The sequence below is a fragment of the Felis catus genome, chromosome A1, assembly GCF_018350175.1.
Source record: "Felis catus isolate Fca126 chromosome A1, F.catus_Fca126_mat1.0, whole genome shotgun sequence".
Classification (NCBI taxonomy): Eukaryota; Metazoa; Chordata; class Mammalia; order Carnivora; family Felidae; genus Felis; species Felis catus.
Genome location: NC_058368.1, coordinates 168935342 through 168961586, shown reverse-complemented (window position 1 = coordinate 168961586; position 26245 = coordinate 168935342). Strand labels below are relative to the sequence as shown.

General features: G+C 36.3%; 1 protein-coding gene across 5 annotated transcripts in view; it reads right to left on the bottom strand.

Moving 5' to 3' along the window:
- The window catches only part of FER (FER tyrosine kinase), a 442286-nt gene that overhangs the window by 92151 nt on the left and 323890 nt on the right, over window positions 1-26245 (bottom strand). For all 5 annotated transcript variants that reach the window (XM_023258902.2, XM_045034531.1, XM_045034529.1 and 2 more), the window contains one exon: window positions 20143-20266. In XM_023258902.2, the coding sequence (XP_023114670.2) occupies window positions 20143-20266 (124 nt within the window). The remainder of the gene's footprint in view (window positions 1-20142; window positions 20267-26245) is intronic.

The following is a 26245-nucleotide window of genomic DNA, read 5'->3' as shown; positions in this document are numbered from 1 at the left end:
TTCTGTCTATTCAGGCATGCAGTGTTGCACAATTCAAAAGTGACGAATGAAAAATTAAGTAACTGAGAGCTATTAGTAACCTTAAAAGAAATAAATTAGTGATATTAAACTTAGTTCTGGGTATGCCATGCTCACCACTTACATTCATGGTTAAGTGACAAAAGACATGGTTTAAGGAATCAATGACGAGTCTTTATTCCTTCAAGGGAGGGACATTAATGCAGTGGGTGGGGAAATGAACACATATCACTGCCTATAAACGGCACACTGTGTGCACAAATAACAGACCATCATTTCTAACAAAGTCCTTTGGGACCAACCATCGTTACCACATGCACTAGAAAACATAAGGGTAATACTATCTTAGAAAAGCCATTCATAGGCCTCTGATTCATATTTTTCTTTTTGGTGTCTTGTTTCATTTGTTACCTGTTTTCCATGATTTTTCTCTTGTATATTAAATAATTTAACATTAGATAACATTTTGAGTACATTACGCTCTGTGAAACAATTAGGGAAATTTGCTTTTTTCTACCAAATATCATTATCAAAGAACAAGTATTTATGAAGGCCAGGTATACTTTGTGCTGCAAAAAAATTAAGATTCCTCAACAATAAATGTACATTTAATTCTTTGATGCATGAGTTACTCAGTTGAATTAAATATCAGTCACTGTGCTAGGCAGTAGGAATAGGGCCTTACATTGAATAAAGTGTGGTTTCCCCCTCAAGAGGTTCCTAGCTTTGGCTGTGCATGTATGTAAATATAAAGCAATGACACTTAAGTTCGAAAGAACTGAGGAACTCAACAGAAGTCTCAAATGAAAAATTTAAGTAAATTTCTGTTGCCCCAACAGGTGAAAAGAGATAGCCCTCAAAAATACTGTTTCTTTTTTTTTTTTTTTAATTTTTTTTTTCAACGTTTATTTATTTTGGGGACAGCGAGAGACAGAGCATGAACGGGGGAGGGGCAGAGAGAGAGGGAGACACAGAATCGTAAACAGGCTCCAGGCTCTGAGCCATCAGCCCAGAGCCTGACGCGGGGCTCGAACTCACGGACCGCGAGATCGTGACCTGGCTGAAGTCGGACGCTTAACCGACTGCGCCACCCAGGCGCCCCTCAAAAATACTGTTTCAAAGTAGCATTTCTTAGAACTTTTCATCATGTAATGTAAAAAGGTTCCTGAAAAATCCTGTTTTATTTGATTCTTAATGTTAAAAAAATATGAAAAAGATATATATAATTTACACTTTTTCTGTATCCTTTCCTCCTGCTTAACAGAGGACCACCAAAATGTCCAAGTCATAGATACATGGGCAGAAGATCTTAGGGCAGCTTGAGATTGGGCAGGAGGGAACCACTTTTCATTCCAGCAATAATGTAATGAGCCCTGCTCAGTGATTCATTCTGCAACAGCTAACTGAATGATTGTGGAAGGCGGGCACTGAATTCTGGCATCACCAGGCTGGTTTTAGCTTTAGCAGGGATGGCTGTCTATTCCCATCTCTTCTCAAAATCTAGAGGATTCTAGACTACCAATGCAATGTGTTCTTGGATGGATCAGGAAAGACAGATGAAACAAATGAGCACAGATACCCGTGACAACATGGAAGTTTCACGCTACCAAAAAGGGCCAGTCTACCTGATACGTCAGATGAGAAAACTGGCTGTCCACCCGTCTCAGCGGGGTAAAGACAAACGGCGTGGCATCATGATGAACAGGACACAGACACACGCATTGCTAAAAACTGCAGCGGCCCTTCTGTGTTAGACGTTCCTTTTAAAGCAATACTCAAATGTTTCATGAAATGGTTTCAATTCAGCTGTAAAGCAGAGCTTTAATAAAGATGATGGAGAAAAAGCTAAGTCCTCTCCCTTCTCATACAGAAAAGAAAACTAACAGGTATACACACATCAGGGGAAACTTTTTCAAGCTTGCAGTGTTTCTTCTAAAGACATAAAGCCTGGAAAATGGAAATATGAAAATAAGAGAGAAGGTATATTCATTCAAACAGCTTAGGCAGAGTGAGCTCTTTCCATACCTGCTTTGGAGTTGCAGCCCAGGGAAGGCTCACGGAGATGGCCAGCACTGGTGCTGACAGCAAGTTTTACCTTAGGCCACCATGGGTGACATCGTGGTCCCTGGCAGCACATATACAGAGAGGCCACATTCTAAATACGGAATAATGATTACCATCAGCTTGGACCTCATTTAAACCTTTTTAACTGCTATCTCTAATCCACTTATTCCTTCATCTTTCTCTTTTCACCTTCTCATATGCCTTGGTGAACAACTCACCCTTCCTCCAAACTGGATAGTAATTCAACACTACGTATAATTTGAATCCCCATTTAGTTTTCTCAAAGGCTTTCATATCTCTTATTTTAATTTAACCTTACAGATGCTTGCTGTAAGGTAGTTTTGTTAATCCTTTCTTAACAGAGGAGGGGGGAAACTCCGGAGGTCAAGCAATACTCCTTTTTCACACGATAATAATGTTTGCCTTTGCTCTTTTAACTAAGAAAAACTAGGGAAATGTTATTTTAGGTAAACGAACATACACGCTTTGAGTTGTGGAAAAAACAACAAGAGACACTTTCATTTATTGCTGTTGTTAAATCGTAGTCATTGGACAAGAGTACACAGCTGTATTTTGTGTTCACATAGTTCACTGTTATTCCACATTTTACAATGAGTTCTACTGGTCAGGGGGCAAGACTCTCAAGAAGGAAAAATCAGTTACTCTCCTGGTTTTTTTCCTAGAAAGGAAAACTTTCCAAAGGAAACAGGCTTCTTGCTAAGAATGATACATTTACAAATTTCTTTTTCCTACTGGTAATTTATTTGTACAGAATTAGGGATTTTTTTTAATACAATGAAAATTTATTTTTCTTTTTCATCCTCTAGTTATCATTCTTATTTGTGAGAGTATAAAGTTATCAAGGCTGATATAATTTAAGATTTAAAGGAAGCAGTTAACCTTCAAATGATTCGTTAAGTAAGCAAATAAGTTAAATAAACACTGTTCTAGAGTTAGTTTACTGTCAAACTAGATTAGAGGAACTAGAAATGACAAACATTGGGTATTACCATCAAAGTTAAAAGTCATTTTTGAAACTGCCTCATTTTAAAAATGTGGAGGTAAAATGAACTATTAGTTTTTAAATGCATATATGTAGAGTTCAGAAAATCATCGATATATTCTTCCATGTTTGTTTCTTATTTTCAAATATTTCTTTCATTGATTCATAATTAAGTCAAAGTTTCTCAGACTCATTCATTCATTTATCATTTTTCTTTCATAATTTCCACATTGTTATCTCCAGGTCAGACATTTCCCTTGAGTTCCAAATACTCATCTGCCTATAAGTATTTTATAGGCACTTCAGACTCAATGTGCCCCCAAATAAACTCCTCATTTCCATCTACAACCTGCCCCCGTCTCTCTCCCCCAAAACCCCACTCCTCTTCCTGTGTTTCCTTAGTGAATAGAGACATGTCATCCAGTTGCACAAGCCAGAAACCCAGAAAAGGTCTCCACACTGACTCCCTTGAAAGCTTCTCTCCTCCCTCCAGGCATGTCTCCACACTGCAGCCAGAGTCATCTGCATGAAACAGGAATCTGATCGTTCCTACTCAAAACCCCTATAATGGCTTCCCATTGCTCTAAGGGCCAAGACCAACCTCCTAGAACTGGCCTGCTTTTATTGGGTCTGATCCCTACTACCTCTCCAGCTAGCCACATCTCAAGTCAGCATTTCACCCAGCCATACTTTGGATTGCTTTTTGTTGCCTGGAAAGGCCCTTCTCACTCCCAGTTGATTGTTTCTTCTCTTTTCTACCTTCTCTTAGCTACTTCTTTTTTAAATTTTTAATGTTTATTTATTTTTGAGAGAGAACACAAACAAGCAGGACAGCATCACAGACAGAATCTGAAGCAGGCTCCAGGCTCTGAGCCCAATGCGGGGCTTGAACTCACAAACTGTGAGATCATGACCTGAGCTGAAGTCAGACACTTAACCAGCTGAGCTACCCAGGCACCCCTCTCTTTATTATTATTATTTTTTAATGTTTTATTTATTTTTGAGAGAGAGAGAGAGAGAGAGAGAGAGAGAGAGAGAGAGAACAAGCGGGGGAGAGGCAGACAGTGAGAGAGAGACACAGAATCTGAGGCAGGCTCCAGGCTCTGAGCTGTCAGCAAAGAGCCTGATGCCGGTCTTGAACTCGTGAATCATGAGATCATGACGTGAACCAAAGTTGGATGCTTAACCAACTGAGCTACCCAAGTGTCCCCCTCTTAGTTACTTCTTAACCTTCAGTCCAAATATCACTTCTTCAGAAATGCCTTCTGTGGCCTTATTATGGGGTCATTTCCCACTTTTGCATACTTTCTGGAATGATTATCTATTGATGTAGGTCTCATTCATTAGACTTTAAGCTCCATGAGGACAAAGATTCTATCTGTTTTGCTCAACACTTTCTCCCAAACACCAACCAGGTGCTTGATACACAGACAGTGCTTCAGTAAATATTTAATGACCTCAGTTGAACATTATGGAACACTAGCCATGTGACTGCTTTTCAACACCCAGATGCTTACAAAATAGATAACGTATTCTTTAAGAAAGTTAGGGGGAAAAAGTGAAACTGATTGAGTTCTCCTAAATGTGGTAAAAGGTCAGTTAATAAATTCCTTAAGAATTAAGTTTATTTTGAATAAAGCTGATCACATAAAAGAAATTCAGTAAATTGACCCAGTATTTGTTGGGTGGCTATTACAACTTTGACTGCTGTGTGCTATTTTTTTCTCCCTACTATGAAAGGCCTTTGGAAACCCTATTCTTATCTCTTGTTCATCTCCTTCCCTCTATGTTCCGTTTATCAAATTGTCAAGATATTTTTAGACCTTTAACTTACTTCTCTCATTTTTCTTGAGACTAGGAACATGTCTAAACAGGGTGTTTTACAAACGAGGTTATTTAATACATGGTTTATGACTGATTTAATCTGTGGTAGATAGAGAAGCTTTAGAAATTATGAATAAAATGAGAAATTTCACCAGGGAAGTTTACATGATACCATAAAAGCAAAAATATAGGAACTCCAATAATCTGTTTCTAGCAGGATAGGTACTTAAGCCTATATTTCACATGAAAATTATACTTTTCTTTCCTTCACATGATATATATTAAGGAAAAAAATTAATACTCAAAAATTTATAATATATACCATATCATATGTTTATGTATACGTATATGTGTGATATTATATATATATATGTATATGTGTGATAAAAAAGGTTAAATTTTAAATTCTACACCAATTATGTTTTCATTTGGTTATAAAGAGGTTTATAGATTATTTGTGTATCATGCCATATGGTTATGTCCTGCCTTGGGTTTTAAAAAATCTCAAATAGCAGTTATAATTATTGTAATGTGATACCTTTGCTCATTTATGTAAGTAAATAGAAGGCTAATTTTTAAGAGGCATAATGGGAATTTTAAGAATGAAGAGAGAAATACTACCCCCTGAGAATTAAAGTTCCATGTTACATACTCTTGACCTTAAATGGTAAGGAACAAAATACCTTGTCACTGTTATAGCCATAACATTTACATTCCCACATTATTTACATAGTGAATGGACATTGGGCAGGGAAGGGAGGAAGGGACTAAAGGAATGTGTTCCTACTGAGCCTCTAATACATAATAACACATCTGTTGTTTACTGCCAATTACTTCAAAGTGTATGTTAAAAATTAATACTTTCTGGCATGTTATAAAGTACTGCCTGCTAAGCCCTGGTTATTGTCTCAAATAGGACAGGCTCAATATAACAAAGAACTGTTGGATGAAAAACAGATTGAGCAAAGAGAATATTCACCTTCTGTGACTTCTGGAGGAGCAGTGATATTGTCTCACTCAAACTCTGAAATAATCACATTCAAACCATTTTAAAAAACACACTAAGCATACTAAAAGTTTCATACTAATACACAGCAGGCAAAGAATTTTGTTCTGTTTGTGTAATGCATACAGGTTTGTATAAGATACAGTTCCTTCTTCATTTATGCACTATAAAGAAGTGAATCAGTGAAAAATAAAAATGTAAAATGAACATAAGGGTGAAACCACTTATGATTATTTTTCTAGAAAGTCCCTAGTCATCTAATGGCATTCAATCAGCACTTTGGACAGCAGTTAAAACGCCTATTTCATTTTTCATTAATTTATCCATGTATTCATTCATTCACAAGTCAGATGTTTATTAAACTCTTACTATATGAAAAGTTACCCAATAAAAAATGTTCACAGAAAATATGTACTATTCTCTTCCCACAAAAAGCAAATCAGACTGCAATGAAAAAAAAAAGTTCAGCCTTAAAAGGTCGATTGAAGGACACAAAATAGACAAGAGTTTCTTTTCCATAACAAACATATCTATCCATAAGAAGGAAAAATTAGTGTGCCACACCACAAACAGTAACTATTCTCTCCAAGCTACTTTATAAAAATTTAAAACTTAGTATAACAGAGGTCATTTTATTTTATAATACACAACCTTACATTAGAAGGAAATGACCTTTTGTATACTAAACAAAATAGCAATTGAATGACATTTTCTCTTTCATGTCACTTTAGTTCCACAGATGACATTATTTCTCCAAGAATCAGGCACTATCCTCTGGCATTATTAGCTAAGCAATAATACCAAGCTATTCAGTGTGGGAGATAAGCTTAAGAATCCCCCCGGCTTACACCAATGGGGTAACAAGGCACAAAGAGATACAAAGTCAATAAAATGCTCACACTCGAGTTGGGGTAAACCAGATTGGCACTCCAAGAATAGGTGGGTGCAAAGACACCCTGAGAATAGGGAAGCACAAAGGTGCCAGGAATAGGGAGGTGCAAAGGCACCCCAAAATAGGGAGGGGGTGCTGAGCCCCCCAAAATAGAGAGAGGCAAAGGCCTGAAATAGAAATGGTGCAAAAGTGCCCAATACATAGGAATAACAATATTAGATATTCAGGGTGAAAGCACCCCAAATTTAGTACTATAGCAGAAAGATGCTTTCATAGGAGAATAGGGCCAGGTTAGGTAAATTGGTAAATTGGACTTTGGACCTCTGAGGTACAGGCAAAGCAGCCCTAGTGGAGATGGTTAACAAAAGAAAAGGTGTCTTGTTAACCCTGAGGTTATTCCCCTTATCTGTCTCATCCCCTAGGCTGGCAAAGATAAACAGGCACAGCGCCTCCTGTCTGCTGTTAACAACCATCTGCCCATCTGCCCAGCACCTGGATTCTGTTTTATATTGACCCAAACCCCAAACACTGTATATCTCCAAAATCCCCTTTTCCCCCTCACATCCCCAAGTTAATGTTCCTAGTTTCTTTGTCCTTTTGTACATGCCCATTACGTTTGCAAGCCTTCTTATCTGAATAAATATGGGGCAAGGACACTTATTCAGTGCTCCTATCTTTTTCCTGAACATTAGCCATCTCTTGTTTTAATCCTGCGTCTGCTCTTTTGCTGGCCAAAAGAGAACTGTAGACTTAGAGTCTACAACAATTCAGTTCAGTAAATAATAATTATTTTTATTGACAAGTTGAAAGCCCAGAGACCCCTGGGGGAAAATATGACCCACTATAAATTATGCATAGATTTAATTCTACTTATCTATTTAAATCAATGGGTCTATAAACTAGGACACTATTTGCAAGGTACACTTCTTAAGGATCTGTAATGTATTTAGAAAACAAACATTCAATGTAAATGCAAAAAAAATTGCAGCTGAGATTTTTTTTAATGTTATATATTTTTGAGAGAGAGAGAGACAGAGTGTGAGTGGGGGAGGGGCAGAGAGAGAGGGAGACATAGAATCTGAAGCAGGCTTCAGACTCTGAGCTGTCAGCACAGAGCCCGATGTGGGGCTTAAACCCATGAACCATGAGATCATGACCTGAGCTGAAGTCCGGTGCTTAACCAATTAAGCCACCCAGGCACTCCAACAGCCGAGATTTTGAGTGTCTTTCATTTCAAGGTCACTTTCTGTTATTTTATTCCATTATGAGAACTGTAACACAAGATGTGGTACAGTGAAAATGTCAGAAGTGGTGGTACTCTGCCCAACCCTGGCTCCATCACTTGTGTTAGCACAGCTCTCTGCATATAGCAGGCTCCCAGGAAAATGAGAGTTACATGTTATGCTTTTATTTGGCTCATTATAGTTTGAAGCAGTAATGTTAGAATTAGTAGAATTACAGAAAATAAAATATTGGAGAGCATGTTAGAGTCACCTGAATTTATGAGGAAAATACAGAAAGACTATTTTTTGAAGTCTGTGTAAGAATATAAAGTCTTCTACAGAAGAGATGAACACGAAGGAAGGGAAGCAAAAATAATATAAAACAGGGAGGGAGACAAAACATAAGAGACTCTTAAATATGGAGAACAAACAGAGGGTTACTGGAGGGGTTGTGGGACGGGGGATGGGCTAAATGGATAAGGGGCATTAAGGAATCTACCCTGAAATCAATGTTGCACTATAAGCTAACTAACTTGGATATAAATTAAATACATAAAAATATTAAAAAATTTAAAAATAATATAAAGTTTCTTTCACTCTCTCTTCCTCTTTTATACTGTATCTCATATATTAGCAAACCCAGATGGCTTTACCTTCAACATACACCCAGAATCTGACCACTTCTCATGATCTCCACCACTACTATCCTGGTCCAACTCCTATTGTTTCTCAGTTAGATTATTTAAATAGCTCTTGAGCTGGCCTCGCTTCTGTACTTGCCCTCTTATAGTCTACTAAAAAAAAGAAAATCCAACCGATCCTTGAAAATCCTGGGGCAGATCAAGTCAGTTCTCCACAGTCCCCATGTCATGCAGAATAAAGGTAAAGTCCTTTCAATGACTTACAAGGTCTTCATGATCTGGCCACCTAATAACTATCTAACCTCATTTTCTGTCTCCCTTGTTGGTCTTCTTTAGACACACCTAGCATGCTCCCATCTCAGGGCCTTTTTGTCCTTGCTACATCCATTGCTAGTAAGGTTATTCTCACTGATATTCACATGGTTTTCTCCTTTATCTCTTGGTCTTCTCTTACCACTACATATACAGTAGTACCCACCCCAGCCTCCCATTCCCTCTTGTCCTATTTTGTTACTTTTGTATATTATGTATTACCATGTGGGATATTTTATATTTACTTATTACCTTTACTTTTTAATTTTTTTAATGTTTATTTATTTTTGAGAGACACAGAGCTTAAGCAGGGGAGGGGCAGAGAGGGAGACACAGAATCCCAAGCAGGCTCCAGGCTCTGAGCTGTCAGCACAGAGCACGATACAGGGATCAAGTTCACAAACTGTGAGATCATGAACTGAGCCGAAGTTGGACACTTAATCAACTGAGCCACCCTGGCGCCCCTGCTTATTACTTTTAAACGCATCGTCTGCTTTCCCTCATTTTTGTAAGTCCCACAAGGACAGGGCTTTGTTTCATTCACTGGTGAAGAAAGAGAGAGAATTTGCCACCCCAAAATATGCTTCTTTGGTATAAGTATTATATTGTGAGCTTTATTTCATTTTATTTTATTTTATTTTACTTTATTTTATTTTATTTTAGAGAGAGAGAATGCAAATGGGGAGAGGGGCAGAGGGAGAGAGACAGAGAGAGAATCTTAAGCAGGTTCCACACTCAGTGCAGAGCCCCAGGCGAAGCTCACTCCCATGACCCTGGAATCATGACTTGAGCCAAAATCAAGAGTTGGACACTCAACTGACTGAGCCACACAGACACCTCATTGAGCTGTTTATTTTAAAGAAAGTCATATATGGGGAAAGTTTTACAACTGAGTAGAAGTTACTCTTTTGTAAGAGACATTTTAAGGGAGCTCTCCTTTTAGAGACTGTCTCCCTCCCTGTACCAGGAAGAAAAGGCTGACTCTAAATCTCTACAAACTCTTATTAACAGAGAAGACACTAACTTAAATCTGTGTAACAATCTTATCCTTGTTTATAGCTTGGCCTGATAACTGCTCACAATTGGCTTCTCCTAGCTGGAAGTTGGTATTTAAGGTAGTGGCTTGGGCTACCTTGGGAAGTTACTCAGTTTTCCTGGGTCACTCCCATGTACATAGGAGGCATACATGCTATTTAACTTCTGTTCTTCTCTTAACCTTTTATTACGGGGTGGGGGGGGGGTCTCAGCCAAAAATCTAGAATACTAGAGGGAAATTTATTTTTCCTCCACCACTGTAGCCACAGTATCTACAGGAGTCCCTGGCCCAAACATACCCAGCATTGGGAACACATAGGTGAAAGGGTAATGTGAGTAAGTTGACAAACTATGGAGATATGGACTCAGAGATAATTAAGCTTTAACGTGGCTTTCTCCTTAGGGTGAGACTGTGGCCTTGTTTACACCAAGTTTGGTGCAAGAAACGTTTAGCCCAATGTTTAAAACATTACACAAAATCACACAGATGTACAGATACTCCATTAACGGTATTATATGATCCATACTACCATGTTAGCAAGAAAATGAACTCAAATTCAACAAGGCCCTAGCCTCATCAGACATTGTTACAAAGTCTGGGGACCATGGTAAAATGAATGGAGATATCCTGCATTTGTTGTTCTTTTATATGGTCATCTTTTCGTGAAAAGTTTCTGTATCCTTGGCAAAAGAGACAACTGAATTTAATCTTACAATAGTGTGAATGTGTGTGGTCTCTTCTAGCTATGTTGTGGTCCCCTTGAAATGTTTTAGGGATGTTTCAGAGTGGGGAACCTTGAGGTACTTTTTTTTTAAGTTTATTTATATATTTTGAGGGCAAAAGCATGAGCAGTGTAAGGGCAGAGAGAGAGGGAAAGAGAGAATCCCAAGCAGGTACCACAATGTCAGAGCAGAACCTAAAGTGGGACTTGATCCCACAAACTATGAGATCAAGGATCTTGCAGGATCCATTCCTGTATTGAGGAATGAACAAAATAAAGTCAATATCCTCATGGAACTTACATTCTAGTTGGCAGATATAGACAAAAAGCAAACTAGGATTTTATTTATATATGCATTATATATATCACTTTTATACATATACAGATATTTATACATGCACATATATGCAAATGTAGATATAAATAAAATAAATGTCAGGTCATGATAAGGAGTGATGAGAAATTAAGCAGGGTAAAGCTTATAGGGAATGCCATGATGGCAGTTGAGGAAGGGTCCAAAGTCACACAATTAATATTTTGTAGAGCCAGGATTCAAACATAGAGCATTCCAATGCTAAATCTGTGGTCCTAACAACTATGCTAAAGCTAAGTGGCTCTTCAAAGGCTAAACTTCTAGCCTATTAGAGCTGGCAATGCAGAAAAAGACAGTCTGATTAGGACAGAAACACTTTGAAAGGGAAACCTGGGAATGAAAAAGGCTTCTCATAGTGCTCTGTATCTTACAAAGAATAAATAATATTTAAAAACAAAAACTGAGCACACCTCCTTCTCCCCCAGAAATTCTCATAATTAATATGGTGAGTCAATGCCTAGTAAATGGCAAAGGCTTGGGTGGCCTAGTTCCATAGCTGACTGCTCTTATCCTGCCTTAGAGACCAGAAAGTAGGAAGCAATTTGCCAATGAGAAGGTTAGGCTTACTTCTGTGTCATCCATGTTCTAACAGATTTCTTGGAGGTTAGAATTTCCATTTGATCAAGACTAGTTAGAAAAAGCTAGCTACTCTAGCATAAATCAGGTTTCAGTGGAGGACTTGAACACAACCAACAGTGACCTAAATCTCTGGGGTAATCATTACCCCAATTCCACAGGTCTGAGCGTGATCTCCTTCCTGTTGTATAGACATAGTATGAGCTAGGATTCAAGACCACATGGACCAACAGCAAAGAGTAAATTTGCCAGCCCTATACCATGGAACTGCAGGGAAATGATTCATCCCAGGAAAATATGGAGGTAAGATCTGCAAAGGATTCTTTTATCCCTACAACAAGGCTTTCTCAAAATCAGTATTTATTAAATGGTCTTAAGTTTTGCTTCATAAGAGAAATTTCCACATGATTGATCATCCTCACAAATAGGAAGAAACTGGAAATATATCCAACACATAGTTTAAATGTTTTGCTTAGATTCCCAGGCTTTGTCATCAACTCAATCTAGACTCTAATCTTCCCTTACCAGCTGTATGACACTGGGCAAGTTACTTACTTTTTTTTTTTTTTGTGGCTCAATTTCTCCTACTGTAAAGTGGAAATAAGTGGCACTGTTCTCATCAAAATATGACGACGAAAAAAATAGTGAACGTACATGCCAAATAGTAAGCACTTTATGAATGTGTGATAGCCATCTTTTGGGGAGCCTACTTCATGTATGTCCCATCCTCTGAGAATCATCCTCTCACACCCTGAGACTGGCTCCTGTAATTCTATGTAACAGTGACCCTGTATACTCTTCTCTGTTTAGTCATCTTATTGATTAAAACAGGGGTAGACACCTTAATATAAGCTGGGCCAATCAATTCTTTCTGCCAAAAATTTGAAGTTAGACCTCAAAGACTAATTAGTTTCTGCAGGTGCTAGGCCTGGAAAGTTATACTGATTCAAATGTCACTTGAGGACCCTTTGCAAATGGCCAGAGGAATATAGTCTTCAGATCAAGAGGGAAATGAAGCAGCGAAATGGAGGAAATCATGAGAGACCATGTGAACACAGAGGAAATGACAGAAAGAGATGCTGTCTTGGTCCCTGAATGCTTTCCAGTACCTAATTCCAATGGTGCCCAAGACTTCTGAACTTCGTGTGTCCTGAGTTCCATGAGATAGTTCTATTTTCTTGTAATAAATCTCCTATTGCTTAAGTTAAACCATTCCTGTTCTTTGTAATCAAAGAGTTAGCTTAAGCCATTCCTGTTCTTTGTAATCAAAAAGTTCCTTAGAAGAAATGGTTTCGAAAACAGTTGTGTTAGTTTAATGTAAAAGTTCACTTTTGACATCCTGAACCAAAAATATATTTCCTGTAATTAACTGAATAAAAGTCAGAAACAATACAGAAGAGATACAGGCCAATTTCCCCCTTCATTTTCTATGTAACAGAGGACAAAGCTAGCCCTAGCCAAACTATAAAATAGCTTTAATGTGCTGCTATGCCCTTGTTTCCCTCCCATCTCATTCTCACGGATTGTTTACTGGACGTCCCTGAATTCCTGAACAGTGTCTTGCATTTGCTGTGTCTTTCCTACCAGTAACCATACATCAAAACTTATCTGTCCTTTGACCCTTTCTCCTCAATTCTTCATTTTTGTTTTCTAAGAAGGCAGCTAGATAGTTTTAACTCAAGCTAACATGTTAATTGATTCTAATATCAGAGAAGGCTTCCTTTTCATTCCCGGAAACATACATGCGACTTTAGGGAAAAATCCCTTAATTAAAATGAATGAAATTAGTGATGGGAAATTCTGACACTGAATAAAGTAGTAGGATAATTTTTAGAAAGGTGCTTTTGTGATATCTATTGTATGATAATCACATTGCATATATGCAAATACCAAACTACACCAGAAAAAAAAAAGAAGTTAGAGCAAGATTGCATATTTTTGATATATTTGAAATTATTGAGAAGTCCTTTCTGTACTGTAGCAAAATTGGTTTAGAAGCTAAAAATAAAAGTATAGCTTAATATATTCAAAATTGTAATCAAATGTTGAAACAAGAAAATCAATCATAAATGCTTAGTCAACTGAGATTATCACATTTCTATGCTAATCCTGTATTTTTAATTAACAGATAAAGCAGAAGAGGCTATCTAAACAATAGTGTATAAAAAATGAAAAAATAAATTTTTAAGTTCTAATTAAATGGAGAGGCAATAACAAAATACTGCTGCATTTCAGCAACTCTTTATCAAAAAAACAAAAAAACACCTTGATATATCTTTCTAAAATTACATTTCACAGGCTTCAGCATGTTTATAAAGAGTCCAGATGTTAAATATAAGCAGAGATATCACACCAAATACCATCTGGCCTTCTTCGCCAAACCTCCTAATTGGTCAGAAGATCCATTTCTTACGGAAGGCAATTCAGTGCAGTGATTTAGAATGTGGGCTCTAGAACCAGAATGCCAGGATCCATATCTGGGATCTGCTACTTTCTTTTAATATTATCTTGGGCAAGATAATCAACCTCTCTAACCGTAAGTTTCCTCATGTGTAAAATGGGCCCACCAATAATACCTCGTATTGTTTTGAGGATTTATTCATTCACCAATAGGTGTCTGGCACTGTTCCAGGCTTTTGGAACAGTGAACACTGTAGGTACAAATCACTGTCCTCATAAAGCTTACATTCTCAGATATTCCATCTAAAGCATTTAATTAGCAGAGTGCATGGTACTCAGTAAGTTGTCAATAAAGGTCAGCTGTTGGGATTATTAACACTTGAATGAGACAGAACAAAACACTGGCATTCAAATGATGGCAATGTGTCAGAATGAAGTCAGCACATCTAAGATTTAGCAGTGGCCCGGCCACTAACTATTTAGATAACCTTCATTCAATCTCTGAGCCTCAATTATTTAATCTATAAATTGATTTTAAGGTCCCTTTTACTGAATATATGGCAATTCATGAGAGACATAAAAAGTGAGGTTTTAAAAACATTGAAGAAAATATTTCACGTTGCATATTTTAGTTTTATCTTATCTTTTAAATGACATGAAGATGTATTAAGCACAAGAATACATTTTCAGTACACTGAAGGCTTAGGGAGAGTTCAAATGGTAAGTAATCAGGTGTAGTTTTGTTTAAAAACAAAAAAGAGAGAAAAGCATTCAAGAATCACTGGAAACATGTAAATGAACAATATCATACCCAAATCTTTAGCTTCATAAAATATGAAATCACAAAAAAATATAATAAGACAGAAGTAGCATCTTACATTTATCATAAAAAGTATACTGGGATGCCTGGGTAACTCAGTCAGGTAAGCGTCCTAACTTCGGCTCAGGTCATGATCTGACAGTTCGTGAGTTCAAGTCCCATATCAGGCTCCAGGCTGACAACTTGGAGCCTGCTTGGGATTCTTTCTCTCCCTTTCTCTTTGCCCCACTGCCCCCCCCCAACCTCAAGCTCAAGCTCAAGCTCAAGTTCTCACTCCCAAATAAATAATTAAAAAAAAATTATCCTTTCTTTGCTTTCCATGGATACCAAACAAAGAACATGGCAGAAAACCAATTTTTAAAAATAAACCCAAATAAAAATATTGCAGTAAGATTAATCAGCAATAAAACCATAAACACCATTACCATCTATACCAAGTATAATGTCAAATTTCAATCAACTTATCAAAATTAGTCAGGCTTAATACTTTTTTTGGAGTGGTATCTAACAATCTAGTTACATACCATTTTAAGTAAATGCATAGATACTCCAAAGTTTATCAGTATACTTAAAATATTCATATAAAGTACAAATAGGAAAGAAAATTTCATGTTGGTCTATAAAATAATTATAAAGAAAATGTAGTTGATTTATAACTAAAGTGAAACAAAATAATCCAGTAATTCACTAGCTTTAAACAGAAATAGTTTCAATTATAAACTTAAGAGTATCCAGAGAACCCTTTTAGAAGTTAAATGGAAATTACAAGAACATTTTCCAAAAGCAGGCCAATTTCGTTAGCAATTACTTCTTTCCATTTTATAGCTGTCATACTTGTTTATCTATAATGAAACATTGCTCTGCTTTTCTCAAGGTAATGAAAACAACACAACAAAGCTAAAGGAAGAAAATGTGTCCCCCCCCCACCCCCAAACTTAAGATACTATTTTGAGGAGAGACAATTAGAAATATTTTCAAGTCCTGAATTTCAGTGACTTCGAATCATTGAACAGAATAAAACTTACAAGTTCACATAAAATTTAAAGCACATTACAATTTTTTTGCTTTGATCTGTGGGACATAGACTTCACAATTCATAGACATGTATATATTTTAGTGGTATTTGGGGAGGTAAAAAATGGGGCTTGGTAACTTTCTTCACTACTTGAAAACTGAAACATTAAACCATGTTAAGATTAATCAATTTTTGAAATAACCTCATTATGAGGAAAGACATTTACCACTTTAGTGAATGTTATATATATTTATATTTATCTATTTGATATTTCTTAGGAGAAAAAACACATGTCTTCAGTGCATCTTTTAACCATATATCTATTAAAATCCATTCCAATACTATTACTACCACAGAAATAGTTCTATAGGATGACACATAGGAACAGTACAATTCACTTCTATAAAAAATTCAACGCAAAGAATATTTTATTTTTTCAACATAGTGTCATGTATTGGTGGGTAGTGGAATGAAAAGAAAAAGAAAGTGAATTCCTCCAAAAGAGCATTTATAGAAGTTTCAAGAGTAATAAAAGACCACTGGCCAGAGGTATCATAAAATTCATACAGTAATTATGACTAACAAGGAAAGTCAGCAGATGGCTTAGAAGAAATCAATGGAAGTGACTGTAAAAAAATTTTATAATGTTGGTATATTTATTGTAGCTAATAAGGAAAATCATATAAAAAAAAGCATTTATTAAAATAAAGACAAAAAATATTCTATGCCACTGAGGACAAATTCAGGGCTGGTTTGTTAATGCTTATCAATGCCCTAAGAGATGTGACTGATCAGTCATTGGACTCTGTTGCTGATCCTGGAATCCTTCTCAATACAACACAGAAAGCCACTATCAATCACTGAAAATAGGCAGTGAAACCTATTTGTCAAACCTGCTCTAAGTAATATTGTTTAAGATACTCAATCTGGAACCTTCCTCACAGGCAAATAGTACAGGAATAGGTACAACCTTCTAAGATACGTGCTCAAGCATAGGTTGACACTCAAAAATTTGTGAATGCATGAAAATGCTTAACAAGGAAAATGGAAGAATAACATTAAAGCAGATAATGTTATGATTTGGTTAAGTGGGATAATTTTTAAAGGCTAACTGCCATCTAAGACATAGAGCAGTTTTAATTCTGATGATAGAGGCACATAAATAACTACAGTCATCCTATACAAATCAAAACCACAATAAGACACTACCTGACACCTGTCAGAATGGCTAACATTAACAACTCAGGCAACAACAGATGTTGGCGAGGATGTGGAGAAAGAGGATCTCTTTGGCATTGCTGGTGGGAATGCAAACTGGTGCAGCCACTCTGGAAAACAATATGGAGGTTCCTCAAAAAATTAAAAATAGAACTACCCTACGACCCTACAATTGCACTACTAGGTGTCTATCCAAGGGATATAGGTGTGCTGTTTCGAAGGGACACATGAACCCCAATGTTTATAGCAGCACTATTGATGTATATACGTACATATAAATATATGTACATATACATACAATGGAGTATTACTCGGCAATCAAAAAGAATGAAATCTTGCCATTTGCAACCACGTGGATGGAACTAGAGGATATAATGCTAAGTGAAATTAGAGAGACAAATATCACATGAGCTCACTCATGTGAGGACTTTAAGATACAAAACAGATGAACATAAGAGAAGGGAAGCAAAGATAATATAAAAACAGGGAGGGGGACAAAACATAAGAGACTCTTAAATATGGAGAACAAACAGAGGGTTGCTGGAGGGGTTGTGGGAGGGGGGATGGGCTAAATGGGTAAGGGGCATTAAGCAATCTACTCCTGAAATCATTGTTGTACTCTATGCTAACTAACTTGGATGCAAATTAAAAAATTAATAAATCAGGGGCGCCTGGGTGGCTCAGTCGGTTGAGCGTGTGACTTCAGCTCAGGTCATGATCTTGCAGTTCAAGAGTTCAAGCCCCATGTCAGGCTCTGTGCTGACAGCTCAGAGCCCGGAGCCTGCTTCAGATTCTGTGTCTCCCTCTCTCTCTGCCCCATCCCCACTCATGTTCTGTCTCTCTCCATCTTAAAAAAACAAAACCTTAAAAAAATTTTTTTAAATAATAAATAAATAAATAATAAAGCGTGAAAAAAATACAGTCATCTATTTTCAAGAAAAGCAATCACTACAAAAGTAGCAAGAAATTAAAACAACAGTTCCCTCAACCACAATGCACTAGAAATTGAAGACTGTTACTGGTAACTAACTGACAATTAAGCAGTTTCAGTACTGTTTATTCATTAGAATTTCAAGCTATAGTCTAATGGCTTGAAAAAAATCTGAGACAAAATGAGTAACTACAGTCGAGAATTTGATACCTGAAGTAGCTTTAATACCTGAGCAACCAAAATAATAAGACTTTCTCTAAATGAAGAAGAAAATCCTTGCTGCTTGCAACAAAAAACATTTTCTTCTTCCAATGAAATTAATGATAATGCAATTCTTGTCCAAAATCAAATACTTTTTAAAAATATTTAAAAATACCTATTATAATGTGATTTGATCTATAGTCCTAGAAATACAAGGACAGTGGCTTAGTTTTAGTTGTCTTAATTTCCAGATATATAATATCTCTACTGAAATGTGTTTTAAAATGTATGCAATTGTCGAACTATATTGGAAACATAAGCCATAATTTTAGTTTTAGAATAAAATTGGGTATATAGGAGAATTTTTTGAAAAAATTAACTAATCAGTTTGATAGAGTAGGCAGTTAGCTAGACACAAGCAGGGAGAGAGCAGGTAGTTTTCTGATTGTTCAGAAGGGCCAAAACCAAGTTTCAAACAGCCAGGAAACCACCCCCCTGGGGGGCGGGGAGGGGAAACACATGTGCTCTTCCCTATAGCTGTTGCCCTACAGTAACCTATAGGTTCATGATAATACATTTACATTGTGGTTTTGACCCCCCTCCTTTCAGAGGGATGCTTCCATGACAGTTCATATAAGGATCATGTAAAACCAAAGACATCACCTCCCAATCTGTAGGAGGAGACCCTTAGATGATAGGAGGCAATGCCATCAGAGACCACCCTCGCTATGACCCCTATAGCTTGCAAACATAAAAAGAAAAGACAACCTTGACCCCTGGTGCAGCTGCCACCTCTGGGCCTGCCTACTCTCCTACCTTTAGAGTATACTTTTGCTTTAATTGCTATTAAACCCTTGCTTACTTGAGAGTCTGGCTATGAATTCTCGGCAAACTTACAAACTGAAGCAGGGGGTGGGGGTAAGGGTGGGGAGCAGATGGGTCATGCCACTGACACAGTGAGATCAAATAAATATAAATTTTAGGTGAAGGTACCTTTGGTCTGCTATAATTATACATTCTACAACTTCAGAACATTAAGCAAAGCCTGCATAATGAAACACATCAGAGAAAAATATAGTTCAATAATTGAACCAATTTAGAGAAAGTCCACACCAGTTCAATCTGACAATGAACTCTGTTCCATGTTCAACAGTATGATGTGCTGCTTCCAGTGAATAAAAACCACATCAATGCCCCACTTTATTTTGCTTAAATAGACTTAGCCGTACTTAGGATCTGACATGAATTCTCCAAGAGATGTTAAGTTGTATTGACATGTAGCAGTAAAGAACATTTTCGGCTACAAGCAACTAAAACCACGATCTATAAAAGCATTAAAACCAAGTCACTGCTCTTAATGTAATTAGGTAAAGTTTTCTAAAATCTCCTTTGAAATAACTATTATGCTAATATCTTCTACCCTTGGCCAAATTCACTCTCATGAATTGTTGTTTTACTATTATGTTCTTCCATGGCTATAATTTATTAGTAATTTCTTTGTAAAATGAGAATAGGGAGCACAGGAAACAATCTTATTTGGCTCTAAGACTGTAGGTGATTATGTGACTAACTTGTGGCACATCTTATCACTAGTTCATTCATGATTGTAATATAACAGATTTTAATCAGTAAGAAACTCATTGTCTAATTAGGTGTACTTACCTCAGGTAAGTATTTCTGTAAATTATATCAAAAACTATCAAAGAAGGCTTTCACACAAAATATGAAAACCCACAAAATATGAAAATCAACAAGAAAATACGTAAGTTTTGTGAAAGAACTTCATGCTGTACTGTATTGCTGTAATGTCACTTTTCTAGCGTTCTATTTATAAAACTGGAAAATGTTTAAGAAAATATTCTCCTTACCTGTGTATACAGTTTTTACTCTCGAGATAGGACATACCAGAAACAGCATCTAATGAAAATTTCACTAGCTGCTTGAGTTTTAGTTCATCCTTCTTCTTTCTCAGAAAGGAGAGGAAATCACCTCCTAGAAGAATTGAGAGATGAACAATGAGATAAAATCATGAGGTACTGCTTACGAGAGATACCCAGCAGAACAAAAAGCTTTACACATCTGGCCATGCTTTTTACCCATTTTGTTTGACATGAGCATAAAACAAAGTATGAAAACAGCACATCTATCAGGTACCATAAACTTTCCTACATACAGGTTAAGCCCTTTAAATGCTTCACACTGTTTGTTATCCAGCATGCAATAATATTCAAACAAAATCATACAATTTCGCTGTTGCCATTTCTCACCAATTTGCCCGGGTAAAATTTTCTGTGAAATTTTGTTTCCTCTGATACCAAATAAAAGATTGTAATTATTAGCAGTTTAAAATGTAAATGATACCAAATTAGTTATCAGATTCACTGACTCCTTATGATTATGAAGTCACTGATGGTAGAGGGGGAGGGGGGCAATGATTTTGATGATTGAACTGCTGAGCCAGATTGTAGTTTGTGCATCAGATGGATTTCAACAATGTCTTCGAGCAACTCTTTAAACCAGCATGATCCAAAAGAAAAAAAACACGCAAGGGAGCCCGGGTGGCTCAGTCAGTTAAATGTCCAACTCTTGGTTTTAGCTCAGGTCATGATCTCATGGTTCGGTTCCTGAGTCTGAGCCCTGCGTTGGGTCTGCACTGATAGTGTAGAGCCTGCTTGGGATTCTCTCTTTCCCTCTCTCTCTCTGCCCTTCCCCTGCTCATGCTCTCTCAAAATAAATAAATAAACTTTAAAAAAAGTTTTGAAAAAAAGAGAAATATAACACACAGTAATTTTCAATTTTCTGGTAGCTACATTTAGAAAGGTAACACTAACAACCAAACAGTGAAATCCATTTTAATAATGTATTTTTTCTTTAGTCCAATAAACCCAAAATATACTATATCAATATGTATCATTAAAAAACTATAGTTTTTATTTTATATTTTATCATCCTAAGTCTTTAAAATATGTTGTTTATTTCACATTTCATGGGACATCTCAAATATTTCAAACATTTTTAAATTTTTCTAACTGAATCCTCCCCATTTTAAGGGGATTAGAATTAAACTAAATTCAAAATTCAGTATTTTTAGAAGCAATAGCCACATTTCAAAAGCTCAAGAGCCACCTATCGCCAGTGACCCTTAAACTGTGTATTCATTCTTCATATGGCATTAAAGATTATATGAAGGCCTGATTATCCTTCCTTGTTAATGTATAGTGTATTGCATTTTTAAAAGTTAAATATATTAGAAAGAAATTTCTCTAAAAACAATAATTTCCACTTTCTCTTTCTATTAGGCTCAGATTTTAAGCCAGAATTTTGCAAGAGGGATTAGCATTTTAATTGCCATTTCCTAAACTTTTTAATCCTCTTCACCAGGGATCCAGGCTTCCTTAAATAGAAAAACTCTAGAGGTGAAGACTTAATGGCTTTTTCTTTAATGAGAGTACCTGGAAAATAAACACTTGCCTAACTCTACTTATAATGTATGCTGTGTTTCTCTAACTTCTTTTATTCACACATCAAGTGTTACACAAATTTAGGTGGGCCCTTTACAAAATCAATAGCTATATGCTTAAAAATAATCTTAACTGTGTCAGATAATTTAGTTTGTTCTGTTCTTCTAAAGAGAATATCAAATGTATTAAATTACTAGGAAGATTATTGAAATAGTCTCTATCAAGCTTAACTTAATTTTTTGAGCAACAGAAAGCAACAGTAGACAGCAAAATTAAGCACTAATTTCTCAACTTTAATAGGTATACCAATTAAGTGGATGTGAAATCAATTTTTAGCTCAAGTTATTACTTGCACCAATATTTACATATATTAATTCTTTTGTTAGATATATGTTGGCCTATTTTAGAAAAAGTGCAGACTTCTGCTCTTGAAACCATACAGCATTTTGTTTAAGCTTTGGAATAGCTTCCCAATGAAAAGAGCTTTTCTGGAACGTGATTTAAAGCAGCATATGACATAACCCCAGTATTCTGTGGAATCCTACTATTTCTTTCCAAAGTTCGCTCATATTCAGCACTTTTCCATCTGCCTCCTGTTCTTTTAAAATCTACCCCTTCAGTGAACCTCCTTTACCCACTAACCCCTGCCTCAAGCTGTAAATCCTGTGAAGAGAATTGTGCCTCTGTTGCCCAATATTATAATTTCAGAGCCTACCACATCATGTCTGGCATGTAATAATACCTCAATAAACATTTCTTGAATGAACAAGTAAACAATGTGTAGGTATCCCTTCTTGCAGCTTCTAGGCTTCCCAGGAAGACAATCTTTTTTCATTAATTTTAACATTTCTTCTCCAGTACTTCTCTCCAATGGTGAGAACTGTACTTTTTAAGTACTTGTTAAATGTTAAAATAATGTTTAGAAAGGGATAATACCACATTTTTTATCAATGGCACCGGATGGATGCTGTAAAATTCTTTAAATTCCAACAATAAAACTTAGTGCTTTAAGACTGAGCTCATCTTGATAGACACTTCGTAACACTAATGCCTTAAAAATTGCATCATTTAAAAAAAATGATTTGCAAAAAGACAATCAGTCCTTGGTACATAAAACTGTAAAACAATAAATGCATTATATAATAAAGAAATGACAACACTTAAATAGCATTCCAAGTTGCCTGAAAAGTGATGCCAAGTCAATAAAGGTAAAGTACTAGAAAGCACAGTGACATACAGCTCTTTCCCAATGCTGTGACACAGCCAAAGATACAAAGGACTGTCTGATTGCCTCTTAGTTAATCCAGCAATATTTCTTTCTGCCTTAGAGAAATGTCTTGCCTAAAATCATTAAATCATTAAAGTAAATTTTAAATTTATTTCCAGTTTCTAGTTATTCAAGACACAGAATGATCTTAAGTGAAGAAGGAAAACCACCATTCCGCAGCCCTCGTCAGCTTCTTGCAGGTCACTGCACAGAAGCCAAGCCTTCAATAAAAATTAAGTAATTGTGATTCAGCACTGAAAGCCTGAGCCTTGGGCAAGTGTTAGCATTAAGAACCCTGAAGCAAGAAGTCAACCCCCAGGGGATAGAGTATGAGATTAAAGGTAGGATACCCAGGAAATAATTCAGACAGAGCCAGAAATGTTCCCCTAGGCACAATACTTGATGACTACTGTTAAGTGAAGAAGAACTAGAGGGTGACATCAGATGATAGAATTTTCAGTATTCACTGTCAGTTACTGTAGAAGATAGTGTCTGTTTCTTTGAATTCATTCTCCTATAATTTTCATTAAGGGCCAAGTTAAAGAACCTCTCTTAGAATTTGTGATATATGTAATAATCATGTATGTGGTACAGATATTTATATGTGTATGCATGTATATATATGTAGATGTATATGTACGTGTGTTTGCATATATGCATAGAGCATAGAGTACCATACTTGACCACTGCAATAAGGATCTTGGTGTTCAAAGCAGGCAAAACAAGATATTAACACCCCTTTGTAAATCTGTCGTAAAAGGATTATTTCTATGTAGGTATATTGCACATTAAATGAAGATAGGATGAATTATTTTCTAAAATTTTCCACCAGTGATAAATTTCTAAGACAATACTTAATATGTTTTTATAGCCAACTTTTGGGTTACTGGGGAGAGAGCATGACATCATGAAAAGAACCTGGATATTGAAGTCAGACTGACCTAGGTCTGATTAACTGGGAGGCCTTGGGGAAGTTGTTTTTCTAAGCTTCTTTAAAACAAGGATTAAGTGCACTTATTTCTCAAGATGGTTTTGAAGACTAAAATGTATCTAAAACATGAAGCCCATGCCTAGAACACCATATTATACTACTACAACTTCTTATTTTTGCTCAAGCTATTTTATATCTCAAGAAAGAAAGAGATGTAGTAGGGACTGGTTGTTTGTCATATATGTGTTTTCCCTTACCTCACTTTCCTGCCCTTCTCCCATTTTGGAAAGTATTCACCTCACCCTCAACATTAAAGATGGTCCTAGAGTGGCTTCACCCAATCCATGAAGCCTATTCCCCTGCCCAAGTGACTGGTTCAGGGATAGACATATGGCTTAATTTGGGCCACTGAGATACAAGGAAATGCTTAAGGGTTGGGGGTGGGCTGGGAATAAAACTGGAAGCATATAAGAGCATGTAGTACCATGGCGACTGGCAGACTAGGGGTGGGTGAAGCAATCATCATGAAAACCAGAACAAAGTTAAGGTAAGAGAATAGTTTTTGGTGACATATTTGAGCCACTGGATCAAACAATGCCTGAACAGTGACTTCCCTCTAGATTTTTCAATTAAGTGAACTAATAAAATCTCCCTAATTTGTAATGTATCTCTGTACTACCAACTCAAAGATTCCTGATGGATTAAATAATACCTGTATTGGAAGATTATTGAGAATTTAAAAAGGTAATGTATGTTAAATATATGGAACAAGTAGGCAACAATAAATAGCAGTGCTTATTACTGCTTGCAGCCAATTTTTAGGAGGATAGAGGGCTATTCTTTTCAATAGAACTTTCTCAAAAGAATTCTTACTCTATGCTGGGAAAATGTGATCATATCTATTCTTTCATATTCATGGGACTGGGAAGAACTGATCACATTAAACAAACTCAGAGATGATTACATAAAGAAGAACACTAATTTATTTATCAATTTGTCATTAGAGAAAAGGGACCATCAGGGCTAAACCACTAATGACTTCTTGTCATTGAATTGTGTAGAGATCTTAATTTATCATCAAATAACTTCAAAGTCTGTTAAATTAAGAGATATCAGTCCCTAGTGATATATAAAATATATAATTCATTACTCTTGCTTTTTAGGATATAAATTTATTCCTGAGAAGTTTGGTTTAATTATGTTCACTTATAAATTTAAATAGGATAATAAAGCAACTATTACATTATAGAGAGCTGTTTTGGGGGACCCATTTATGTCATCGTTCAGAGTTTTTATTAAAAATAATAAACTTTTTTCTCTTTAGCCTGTAGTGATGAAAGTTATGGCTGTTAGCTGGACCATCAAAAATAAGGGGAAAAATATGTATGACAATCACAAACAATGAATGCTGATGCAGCCTGTTTTCTATGAAATACAGAACAGATTTTATATAATAGGAGAGAAGCCAAAACAAGTCCTTGAAGAAGAAAGCATCAACACAAACACCAAAGCAGAGGATAATGACTGCTGCATGTAGGGTATACTCAGAAAGAGATGGACAGGACAGAAAGATATTAGCCAGGAGAATGCTCTATTTGTCAGTTGAGGTGATGAGGGCTTATTATATTAAGAACTATCCAAATAAAGACTAAAGCATTAGATCTGAAAAGACTCTGTAAAAAAACTATAAATGGGTCTGTGAAGATGAGGAAAACACTGAATAACTGAAAATGACTATAAGAATATACTGGCTTTCTTAATTCCATTTTCTTTTTAAAGCAGCACTTTCGGAATAGCTTGCTACCTAAGTAACATAATTCAGCTAGGCCAAAAGCAGAGCTGAGTGTATGGTTTTCCCAGTCTGGGTTAATACATGACATTAGTCTTCTCCGACAAAGTTCCTTAATAGCCATATTCTGCTAACACTGCAGAATAGTGGGAACCTTTTGCATTTCTCCTCTGCAGATGCTCTTTGAGAACATAACTCAATAGCAATCATGATAACAGATCTATGAAATAAAGGAGTCCATTTCACAGTATGTTTAACTTGCTGGTTCAAAAGACACCAGCTATAATCTTGCCAGACATTATGGAAATTGCCACAACAGATGCCAGAGTCAACTTTCACAAACTCTCAGGATGTCAGTACTAGAAGGCACTTGGGAGATAATCAGCTTTTTCATATCATGGAGGAGGAAACTGAATTTACCTTTTATTTTTATGGTGGTGATTTTGTTGATATTATTGATATTCTATGGCCAGTGTTTGCAAACCATGTCTGGAGGCCAAAACCAGCCTCTAGCCTATTTTTG